Here is a 12,478-nt window from a genome sequence, read left to right on the forward strand (position 1 = left end):
CCAGGCGGGTTAGAAGCAGCATTACCGATAGATTTTTTCTGCATTTCACTGGGACTTTTGCCTTTAAGGTGAGGAATAGTGGCCGAGGCCATCAGCTTTATATAGTGTCTAGGTATGGGTTCATTATCTGTTGCTCTAGTTTTGAAATCTCAAAGCTGGACTGAGGTGTTCTGCCTGTGAAATAAAATAATGGTACTTTCCCCAAATTTACAGAAATAATTAAAATTAATAGAAGGAATTTCCCCAATATTGAAATTTACTCTCACGTTAAGTTATTAAATTTTTGGCGCCTGACACCACTACTTAGTATTCTCTCATAAAAAATGACATAGGATTTACACAAATTTTCATAATGAGTTATTTAAGGCAACATGTCAGGATTTCATGACGGTCTGTGACTATCAGAAGCTCGGTCATTGGAGATCTGGTTCCATCAGATGTAAATAGGGAGTATGCCTGAGAAAAAATCCATCCCCGCCCTAATCTCGTCAAGAAAAAAAAATCGATTCAGCAAACCGAGTTTGTTAAAAAATTTCAGTAACGAAACAACTGGCGGAGAAAGCCAGTACGTTCAATGTGTATTAAGCGCCAACTAAGGGTGGAGAACTGTGCTAGAAGCCCGGGCGGTTCAGCCAAGGTGGATATGACGCAGCCCCCACCCCGCAGGAGCTCGGGACCGCTAAACGGTGCTGAGAGCTCTGGTGGAGGGGCAGGACTCGGGACAGGTGTCGAGCCAGAAACCTCAAATTCTGAAAGCCATTACAACTCTCCCGCCTTGAAAGTCACGAAGTATTTCTCCTCATCCCCCAATCATTCGGGCTCAGTTCCGAAGAAGAGTAACCAGAACTAAAGCAGAACAATGTGCCCCCTACCCCGCTCCCTCCCAAACACTGAACTATTTCTGAACTTTTCCCGCAGGATGATAAAGAGCACCTTCCGGTACCGGTACATCGCCCCTAGAAAACTACAAATCCCAGGAGGCTGCACGCGCAGCACAGTGGATACTCTTCCCCCATTTCAGAACGCCGCATTACGCTCCAACCCTGATCCGGGTCTGCGAGCCGAGGCCGCGCGGCCTGCTGGGACTTGTAGTCCACTCCAGAGTACCTTTCCTCGTTCGCGCAGGCTCGCGCGGCCTCTGTTCGCCCGCCCTTCGGCCCTGCAGTAGCCCAGCCCCGGCTTCAATGCTCCCCACCCCCATTCCGCTCCGTCCCCTCGGAGGCCAACCTCCTCCGGTCACGTGGGGAGCCTTGCATGCGGCAATTGGCTGGGGGATTCAGGGGCGGGGCGCGAGGCCCTGCGAGGTTCCGTGCCCCTTGTCGGGCTGCTTGTTTGGCTGCTGCCGTCACCTCATGGCGACGCGGGTAGAGGAGGCTTCGCGGGGAAGAGGCGGCGGCGCCGAGGAGGCAGTTGAGGCCGGACGGGGTGGACGGCGACGCAGCCCGCGGCAGAAGGTCAGTCTGGGGGGCGCCTGCGTTGTTGCTGGGCCTGAGGAATGCTGGGGCTAGCTGTTTCGGGGTGCACCTCTTCACTCTCCTGGGTTACCTATAGCCACGGGACGACCATCCGGCCCTCTTCGCTCCCAGGGTGACGACAGTGGGAGCAGGTGAGGGGAGTGGAACCGGGGTGGATGGGGTGGGAGGGGGTGATGGTTGGGGATTGAGGCGGGGGCGGGAGGGAGGGCAGGGGGCACAGCCTGGTGGGAGGGGGAAGGGGTGCTTGGCGGGGGCGCGCCAGGTGTCACAGCCACGTGCGGCCGGCGCCGCGGGGCCCCGGGCGCCAGGTGTTCCCTCTCTCAGCCCCCGCCCTCCGCCTGCTTCCCGTGCTGCTAGCGCTGGGCGCGCCGTCTGGGGGCTGCCAGGGGTCACGGGCTCGCCCTCCTCGCGCCGGGCAGGTGTGCGGGGCGCGCTGCTGGGTGCGCCCGGGCGGCGCGGGCGAGGCTGTTGCGCAGTAAGATAACCGCGCGGGAGCCGGGGCTGCGCTGCGCCCCCCTTCCCCCGCGCCCCTGCGCTCCCCGCCACTGCGCGGGCTGGCGAGCCGGGCCTCTCGGCCCCCGGGACCCAGGCCCTGGGGCTGCTCTGTGGGCGCCCCGGGCTTGGCTGCACGTGGGGAGAAAATGCTGGAGGACCTGGGTCCCTCAGAGTTGGGAGCAGCATCGCGGATAACCGGTCTTCCCAATCCAGCCCTCCCTCCTTCCCCTTCTCGCTCTTTATTTCTGCCCCTTTTCTTTCTTTCTTCCCCCCCGCCCCTTGGTGAGCGGAAACTTGAGCGCCTCCCCCAGCTTGGCCTTTGGTCTCTCTTAATCTGGGAGTCGGGCTGGACTGTTCCCCTTGCCTTATTTGACTCACGTCAAGGAGTTTTCAGTGTCTCCCTTCCTTTCTGGAGGGAAATCCCGACCTTCAGAATGAGAGAATTCCACTTGTTCTGGAGTCAGTGGGTGGAGTTCGAAAAAGATTGCACAACAAACGGGATACAGGGCTTTCAGGGCCCAGGAAGAGAGAAGTGCGGGGAAAAGGACTGGAAAGGTGGAAACCTGTCTCGTTCCTTGCGGTTGAACAGATTGAAACGTTCAAGTTGTTGGACGTCGTGCTTGATCACTCGGGGCAGTTTAATGTCACTTAATTATGCATTTGAATACTCTTAAAGATCACTCCTGTTGGAAATTACGAAATAATATTTTTCTAATGCGACTCGTGAACTTGAAAAAAAGAACAAAGGTTCGCTTTACCTCTGCGCAGAGTGTCAAGAATTAGCTTCTGGGGGCCTGTTTCTAAGGTCAGGTGTTTTCACGTCTGTCTTCATGAGGGTGTTACTGCTTCTCAATTACCTGTCTTTCTCTCCCTCTCTTTGTACTCTAAAAGAAAGATCCAGTACTTGAAGGACTGAAAAAGAAGCTGTGGACCGAACGGAACTCTAGGGATTCAACACTGTCGCTTTGGACACCTCACTTATTCCCTGAGGGTGGGGAGCCAATCTCAGGGTTTGGTTTCATAGGTCCCCCAGGGGAGGACTCCGATAAAAAGCCACTGCAGTTGAGGATATGAGTTCCTTTTTATGCCCCTAGCATAAGGATAAAAGGTCTGAACTAGGAACTGAGGTTTAATCAACTAGCATTTTAAACGACGAAGAGGTAATGACCCTTTGACGCAGTTCTCTGGTTAACAGCTGGATAAGAATAGTCAGGTGTGTCTGTACTGTCTCAGTTTTGTTTACTTACTCAGGCACCTTTCTTCTTTGCTCAGGCTTTTCTGGGCATCTTTTTTCCTTTTGATTTACAATTGACTATGACATGGAATTGAAATACATGGTTAAATATTAGTTTCTGAATTTTCGTTTTAAAAAATTGGGTGAATATCTTGTGTTTGCAGAAGTCACTTTTTAAGTTATTTCCTTCGGACCCCTTGTTTTTTATTTCCTCTGGGCCACTAGCTTGAAAATATATTCGTAATTCTAACTTGACCTCTGCCCTATTTTTCAGGAAGCAAAAATGGTGTTTAACTAATTGGGTTGTTTTGAAAATATTGAAGGAATTCAAGGAACAGTGACCGTTTTGTCACTTTTGGGTTACATTATGAGACTTAAAAGTGAGAAACAATTGGAGATGGGCTTTGTTGCTTCCTGTTTGTCTTAGCCATCTAGTCACTCTTGACCTCAGGTAATTGTGGCATTGTTTCATAACTACTACCATTTGGATGGTCTCTTAAGGTGACTTTTCTTTTAACATTACAGTACATTTCTAAGAGTCTCTTGAATTGTCTAAAACTGCTGTCTGATGTGATAGCCACTAGGCGCCTGTGGCTATTTAAGTGTTAATTAAAATTAAGTAAAATTAAAAATTCCCTTCCTCAGTATACTAGCCACATTGCAAGTGTTCAGTAGCCAACGTGACTAGTGGCTACTGTGTTAGAGCAGATCTAGAATATTTCCATCATTGCACATTGCATAAAGTTCTATTGGACAACACTGGTCCAAAAAGATGGGATATTACTTTGTCAAGTATTCCAGGCATTTTTTTAGAACACCAAGCTCATTCATAGTACTTCCTAAATCCTTGTGTAGAATTTGTGGGGGTTTTTTTGTTTGTTTGTTTGTATTTTTACTAGAATTTGTTTTATAAGGTTGAGTTTTCAAAAAATTAATAGACTATTTTTTGAGCAGTTTTAGGTTTACCAAAAAACTGAACATAAATTGCAGAGTTCCCATTTATCCCCTCACACCACACCCCTTTCCCCTTTTATTTATATCTTGCAGTATTGTGGTACATTTGTTACAATTGGTGAGCCAATATTGGTACATTCTTATTAACTAAAGTCCATAGTTTACATTAGGGGTCATTCTTGGTGCTGTATATTCTAAGAGTTTTAACAAATGTATAGTGACATGTGTCCACCATTACGATATCATACAGAACAGTTTCACTGCCCTAAAAACCTCCATCCCTTCCTCTCTTCCCCCAAACCACTGGCCACCACTGATCTTTTTACTGTCTCTATAGTTTTTGCCTTTTCCAGAATGTCTAAGGTTGATTTTTTTCCCCCTAGATTTTTGCTTGGGAGTGTTAAAAATTATTTAACTACTCTTAAAAACTTACTTTTAGGTCAAATAGGAAGGATAAAGATATATGGAATCTATGCTCAAATTAATGAAATGTTACATTTACATGTTGCCCTATAGTTTTTATAGCATATTTTTGCACATATATTAAGTCTTTCAGCATCACTCAGGTGCTGTGGAGAAGGCTGGGCAACTGTCATTGTCCTCATTTATAGATGACAAATTGCTCAGCAAGGTCAAGTGATTTGCCCAAGGGGTGAAGCCGAGTGTGGAAAGTACCCTTTCATCTACACTACAGTAATAAGTAGGGTGGTAGTGGGCAAATAGTATGGATTTGGAGTCAAGACTCATGGCTCTTGCCACTTATTAGCTGTGCAGCCTTGGGCAGGTTTCGCAATCTTTCTAAGCCTCAATTGCATCATCTGTAAAGTGGCGATGATGCTAATCCCTACCGCATAGGACTCTTGTGAAGTATGAGAGTTGAGGGCTTCCCTGGTGGCGCGGTGGTTGAGAATCTGCCTGCTAATGCAGGGGACACAGGTTGGAGCTCTGGTCTGGGAAGATCCCACATGCCACGGAGCAACTAAGCCCGTGCACCACAACTACTGAGCCCACGTGCCTAGAGCCTGTGCTCCGCAACAAGAGAAGCCACCGCAATGAGAAGCCTGCGCACCGCAACGAAGACCCAACACAGCCGAAAATACATAAGTAAAAATAAAATTAAGAAAAAAAAAAGAAGTTGATGTGACACGTTCAGCACAGTGCTGGGCATGTAGAATTTTACTTGGTGGGGAGGGGAGCATATATGAAAGATCCGTTTCTCTTGCTTTTAGGGTGTTATTCTGTAAATCTATCTTCCAGCCTTTGTGTTCGTCACTCTTCCCAGAATCTCTCTGTGATAGACTTAATGAGGAGAAATCACGTCATGGTGGGGCGAGAGTATGGGGTAGGAAGAAACCATTTCGTTATCTTGTTTTTCTCCCCACTTGCGGACTTGATGATGAATTTCCACTCTTCTAGCACAGAGATTAGGTAATAAGAATCGAAGTGATCTTCTCTTTACGACATTGTCATCTAATTCTATCAGCAAACTTTGGTAAATTTTATTTTCATGGAGAACCAAACGGGCAAAGCAGTAATGAGAGCAGACCAGATACAGCACATCCCTCTAGCAATACCACGTTCATAGATCATAATATGCCACAGTTATTTACTACATTACTGGAAGGTGTTGTATATGTTATTTTGTGTCATTTATATTGGTCTTGACTAGAGAAGTTTTATTTAGGAGTGTATATGCCAAATCCAGATTCCATAAAACAGGGCACGTGTGATTTGCCTTTGTGTGGGATTCTTCACAGAAGGAGTCACTATAATAGTTTTCCTTTCAATAGATATGCTGTTCAGCTTTTACACTTTGCAGAGAGTTGTGTTTCAAAGGAAAGGAATTTGAGTTCTCACTGTTTCCTTCATTGTGCTAGGCACTTAAAATGTGCTTGCATTCTGATATCTTCCTTACCTCTGCAGGATAGGTGGTATCCCTAGGCATGTAGATAAGGCATCTGAAGCTCAGTCAAAACAGCAACAGCAAACCTTGCTCAAATTAAATAACACAGCTCAGAGTTGGTGAACTTGGCCGAGAGCTGGTATATAATTGTGTAATTGATAACGCAACTGATGTACGCTACTGCACGGACAGTTTCTGCTTTTTTAACCTGATATCCCAAAGAAATCCCTTTGCCTCTTCCCGCCCCCACCCCCTTTCTTCCCAATTACTTTTTGTTTGGTTCTAACACGATTATCAGTAACTTTTAGTTAATGTAATGGATGTGACAGTATTTAAAGTGTGTAAAGTGGTATAAAAGTTTAATATAGTATTCATCAACATTGAGAATTAGCTATGTTTAAAATTTTCCCAAGTGGGGCATTTCTAGAAGAGGATAAAATAGGTTAGGTGACCCTTTAAGGGTTTGAACCTTGAGTATGTTTTTATGATTCAATTTATTTCCTAGTTGAAATTCTCTTGGTACTTATAACTACTTAAATTTTATTACTTGAAGGAAAAGATATATAAAATGGCCATTGTTGTCCTGTTGTGCTGGCAACATAATTTTATTAACATTTATTGCTCAGGGTGCTGATTTGCATTCTGTGTTACATTTCCAAAATGTCCCCAGGACAACCCCCATTACCCCCACTTCCTACTCTGTAGTCTGCCACGAGTAATATTGCTAAACTACCACTTGTTCATTTTTCTTCTTTCCCTACTGAGGTCAAAGTAGAATGGTTTGTTGAGGAAGATGTGCCAGTAGCTTAGAAGCACGTTTCGTTAAGGATGTTTCATTTTTTAAACTTATTTATTTATTTATGCTGCGCTGGGTCTTAGTTGTGGCATGTGGACTCTAAATTGCGGCATGCATGCGGGATCTAGTTCCCCAACCAGGGATCGGACCCGGGCCCCCAGCATTGGGAGTGCGGAGTCTTACCCACTGGACCACCAGGGAAGTCCCAAGGATGTTTTAGATTGACATGTGGGTCATATTTAAAAGTGAGAATGGAGGCATTTTGCATAATTTGCAAATACATCCTTATTCAGATGTTATTATAAACAGTTCTGCTGCATGGTAGCAATATATATTCATTATAGCTAATCTTACTACTCTAGAAGGAAGGTACTGTGCATCTCTAGTTTACAGATCAGGAAACTGAGAGGTTGACCTCCCTATGGCAACACAGGAGGTAGTAAGTGGTATATTCAAAGGCCGGGGTCTCTGGGCTCCAAAGCCATTAGCCATATTCCATGTGTCTTGTGCTCTCTAAACACATTTCTTGAGGATGGTAAATAAAAATGTGCTCTTCGTTGAATATGAGTAAAACTTGGTGATAGGTAAAATGAGTAATAGTTTTTGCTAAATGAAAACAAATTACGAAGGGTGGGGTTAGGTCATTGGGGGTATAGGAAAGCTGTTGTAATCCAGGAACCCAGGGAGTTTTGAGCCTTATAGCTTTTGTTTCATTGCCTTAGGCCCCAGGTTGACCTTAAGATACTTGATTTAGGAGGTGTGCTTTTTGACTCCCTGCAAAGGCACCTCCAAGTGTAGTTTGGATGAATTAAAAGGTAGAGAGTTTAGAGAGAGACCCTTTTTTTAACCTCTCAAAGTCTACACAACAGTGTTAACAAAGAGCTGAAGTGGTTGGGTTAGGTAGGACAAGAAAAAGAGAAGATTTGATGTTTCAAAGGTGCATCATGATTGGTCCATGTGGAGCTGGCGAAGGATGACTTCATAAAACTGGAACAGGGGTGTTGCATTTACGTAACCTGTAAAAGTAGAGGACCATTTTACATCTCAGGAGTCTGTGGCTTGAAGATGCTAAAAATGTATGGCCCGGCCCCTGCCCTTCTGCAAAATAGATCAGGCCCAAGCACATTTCAGTAGCTTTGGGAATTAACATCTTATTTTCTGATCCTTTTGCCACCTAGATAGGTGTTTAGGCTAATAGAGGTATCTCTCAGATTGCTGCTCATCACTGAATTACAGTTTTAGAGCTAGAAGTGATTTTGCAAATTATGGAGTCCAGCACCCTTACTTTTAATAAAAGAAATGGCCATAGAAGTTAAATGTGAAATCGAGTCCCATCATCCTTGGATTAAAAGGCAAACGATGTGCACAGTCTAAGATAGATGTTAGCACCGACCGCTAGAGATAGTAGCACAAACTCCTGCTGAAGAGAGCGTGCAGCCAGAGAAGCTGCATTCTGACAGGGCCTTTTCCAGACCTGTGGGGTCCTTCTTTTTTTTTTAATTTTTTAATTTAATTTAATTTATTTTTTTATATAGCAGGTTCTTATCAGTCATCAGTTTTATACACATCGGTGTATCCATGTCAATCCCAATTGCCCAGTTCATCACACCACCACGCCCACCACCCCGCCGCTTTCCCCCCTTGGTGTCCATACGTTTGTTCTCTACATCTGTGTCTCAGTTTCTGCCCTGCAAACCGGTTCATCTATACCATTTTTCTAGGTTCCACATATATGCATTAATATACGATATTTGTTTTCTTTTTCTGACTTCACTCTGTATGACAGTCTCTAGATCCATCCACGTCTCAACAAATGACCCAATTTCGTTCCTTTTTATGGCTAATATTCCATTGTATATATGTACCACATCTTCTTTATCCATTCATCTGTCGATGAGCATTTGGGTTGCTTCCATGACCTGACTATCGTAAATAGTGCTGCAGTGAACATTGGGGTGCATGTGTCTTTTTGAATTATGGGTTTCTCTGGGTATATGCCCAGTAGTGGGATTGCTGGATCATATGGTAATTCTGTTTTTAGTTTTTTAAGGAACATCCATACTGTTCTCCATAGTGGCTGTATCAATTTACATTCCCACCAACAGTGCAAGAGGGTTCCCTTTTCTCCACACCCTCTCCAGCATTTGTTGTTTGTAGATTTTCTGATGATGCCCATTCTGACTGGTGTGAGGTGATACCTCATTGTAGTTTTGATTTGCATTTCTCTAATAATTAGTGATGTTGAGTAGCTTTTCATGTGCTTCTTGGCCATCTGTATGTCTTCTTTGGAGAAATGTCTATTTAGGTCTTCTGCCCATTTTTGGATTGGGTTGTTTGTTTTTTTAATATTGAGATGTGTGAGCTGTTTATATATTTTGGAGATTAATCCTTTGTCCGTTGATTCGTTTGCAAATATTTTCTCCCATTCTGAGGGTTGTCTTTTCATCTTGTTTATGGTTTCCTTTGCTGTGCAAAAGCTTTTAAGTTTCATTAGGTCCCACTTGTTTTTTTTGTTTTCATTTCCATTTCTCTAGGGGGTGGGTCAAAAAGGATCTTGCTGTGATTTATGTCATAGAGTGTTCTGCCTATGTTTTCCTCTAAGAGTTTTATAGTGTCTGGCCTTACATTTAGGTCTTTAATCCATTTTGAGTTTATTTTTGTGTATGACGTTAGGGAGTGTTCTAATTTCATTCTTTTACATGTAGCTGTCCAGTTTTCCCAGCACCACTTATTGAAGAGACTGTCTTTTCTCCATTGTATATCCTTGCCTCCTTTGTCATAGATTAGTTGACCATACGTGCGTGGGTTTACCTCTGGGCTTTCTGTCTTGTTCCATTGATCTATGTTTCTGTTTTTGTGCCAGTACCATATTGTCTTGATTACTGTAGCTTTGTAGTATAGTCTGAAGTCAGGGAGTCTGATTCCTCCAGCTCCGTTTTTTTCCCTCAAGGCTGCTTTGGCTGTTCGGGGTCTTTTGTGTCTCCATACAAATTTTAAGATTTTTTGTTCTAGTTCCGTAAAAAATGCCATTAATAATTTGATAGGGATTGCATTGAATCTGTAGATTGCTTTGGGTAGTATAGTCATTTTCACAATATTGATTCTTCCAATCCAAGAACATGGTATATCTGTCCATCTGTTGGTATCATCATTAATTTCTTTCATCAGTGTGTTATAGTTTTCTGCGTACAGGTCTTTTGTCTCCCTAGGTAAGTTTATTCCTAGGTATTTTATTCTTTTTGTTGCAGTGGTAAATGGGAGTGTTTCCTTAATTTCCTTAATTTCTCTTTCAGATTTTTCAGATTTTTCATCATTAGTGTATAGAAATGCAAGAGATTTCTGTGCATTAATTTTGTAACTTTACCAAATTCATTGATTAGCTCTAGTAGTTTTCTGGTGGCATCTTTAGGGTTCTCTATGTATAGTATCATGTCATCTGCAAACAGTGACAGTTTTACTTCTTCTTTTCCAATTTGGATTCCTTTTATTTCTTTTTCTTCTCTGATTGCTGTGGCTAGGACTTCCTAAACTATGTTGAATAATAGTGGTGAGAGTGCACATCCTTGTCTTGTTCCTGGTCTTAGAGGAAATGCTTTCAGTTTTTCACCATTGAGAATGATGTGTTTTTTTTTTTTTTTAAGACGTAATGGATATTTTATTGCCTTAATTGTGGTGATGGTTTCACAGGTGTATGCATATCTCCAAAATCAGCAAATTGTATACATTAAATATGTCCAGTTTTTTTTGTATATCAATTATATCCCAATAAAGCTGTTTAAAAAATTTTAAAAATACAAAAAAAATGTTCTTTTTGTGAAGATGTTCAAGTCTTTTGCCTCTTTTTCTATGGGACTGTCTTTTTTATATTGATTCTAAGCAGTTTTTATTCTAAATATTACTCCTCTTTTTCTATTCTCTAAGTTTGTATAGTATTGTAGAGTTGTTTCTTGAAGATTTTGTAAAATTTCTGGTAAAGTTATCTGGACCTTAAATGCTCTTTGTAGGATGGCTTTTTATTTCTTCTTGAGTCAGTTTTTGGAAGTTATATTTTTCTAGAAATTCATTTATATTTTCAAATGCATTAGCTTAAAGTTTTCTGAAATAATAAATTTAGGGCTAAAAATTCTCCTCTGTGTACAGTTTTGGTTGCACCCCATCAGTTTTTATACATAGTATCTTTTCTTAGGTGTGATTCTAAATATTTTCTAATTTCTATTATGATTTATTCTTTGACCCATGGGTTATTTAGAACCTTGTTTCTTAATTTTAACATATATTTATTTTTTTCTACTTATCTTTTCTTTAGTGATTTTTAACTTAATTGCATTTGTGGTCAGAAAACATGTTGTGTATGATTTTACTATTTCAAATTTGTTTAGACTTCCATTATGGCACAGGATACATCAATTTTTATAAATGATCCATCTGTTCTTAAAAAGAAATGTATTCTTCACTTCTTGGATGTAATATATGTGACCATTAGATCAAATTTGTTAATATGTTGCTCACAATTTTCTCTCTCCTTATTGATTCTGTTGTTAACTAGTCCTGTTAGTTACCTAGTTCTGTTGTTAACTACTTCTGTTACATCTCCCACTATGACTATAAAGTTATTTCTCTTCACAATTCTGTTGATTTTGCTTTATACATTTGAAACTGTATTATTTGAAGCATACAACTTTAATACTGCTACATCATTCAAAGGCACTGAGCATGTTATCTTTATCTCGAGTGATGCTCTTTTGCCTTAAAAGTCTATTTTTTAATAAATTAATACAGCTGTTTCTTGGGTGAGAATTTGCCTGATTTATCTTTTTACATCCTTTTAATTCCAATCTCTTTATCATCTTCATTACTTTTTATTTTATTTATTTATTTATTTATTTTTAAACATCTTTATTGGAGTATAATTGCTTTATAATGGTGTGTTAGTTTCTGCTTTATAACAAAGTGAATCAGTTATACATATACATATGTTCCCATATCTCTTCCCTCTTGCATATCCCTCCCTCCCACCTTCCCCATCCCACCCCCCCAGGCAGTCACAAAGCACCGAGCTGATCTCCCTGTGCTATGTGGCTGCTTCCCACTAGCTATCTATTTTACATTTGGTAGTGTATATATGTCCATGACACTCTCTCACCCTGTCACATCTCACCCCTCCCCCTCCCCATATCCTCAAGTCCATTCTCTAGTAGGTCTGTGTCTTTATTCCCGTCTTGCTACTAGGTTCTTCATGACCTATTTTTTTTTCCCTTAGATTCCAAATATATGTGTTAGCATACTGTATTTGTTTTTCTCTTTCTGACTTACTTCACTCTGTATGACAGACTCTAACTCCATCCACCTCATTACAAATACCTCCATTTCATTTCTTTTTATGGCTGAGTAATATTCCATTGTATATATGTGCCACATCTTCTTTATCCATTCATCCGATGATGGACACTTAGGTTGCTTCCATGTCCTGGCTATTGTAAATAGAGCTGCAGTGAACATTTTGGTACATGACTCTTTTTGAATTATGGTTTTCTCAGGGTATATGCCCAGTAGTGGGATTTCTGGGTCATATGGTAGTTCTATTTTTATTTTTTTAAGGAGCCTCCATACTGTTCTCCATA

The 12,478-nt window shown here is 41.8% G+C and overlaps 1 protein-coding gene across 10 annotated transcripts in view; it reads left to right on the forward strand.

The window, feature by feature from the left end:
* The first annotated feature begins 1,295 nt into the window (after positions 1-1,295).
* TXLNG (taxilin gamma) overlaps positions 1,296-12,478 on the forward strand; it is a 60,802-nt gene continuing 49,619 nt past the window's right edge. For all 10 annotated transcript variants that reach the window (XR_005018338.1, XM_036839902.1, XM_036839903.1 and 7 more), the window contains exon 1: positions 1,296-1,454. Coding sequence is in view for 9 of the 10 variants with exons in the window: in XM_036839902.1 (XP_036695797.1) it covers positions 1,353-1,454 (102 nt within the window). In the remaining variant the exon portion in view is untranslated. The remainder of the gene's footprint in view (positions 1,455-12,478) is intronic.

This window comes from Balaenoptera musculus, chromosome X (assembly GCF_009873245.2).
Source record: "Balaenoptera musculus isolate JJ_BM4_2016_0621 chromosome X, mBalMus1.pri.v3, whole genome shotgun sequence".
In the NCBI taxonomy this organism is placed as follows: domain Eukaryota; kingdom Metazoa; phylum Chordata; class Mammalia; order Artiodactyla; family Balaenopteridae; genus Balaenoptera; species Balaenoptera musculus.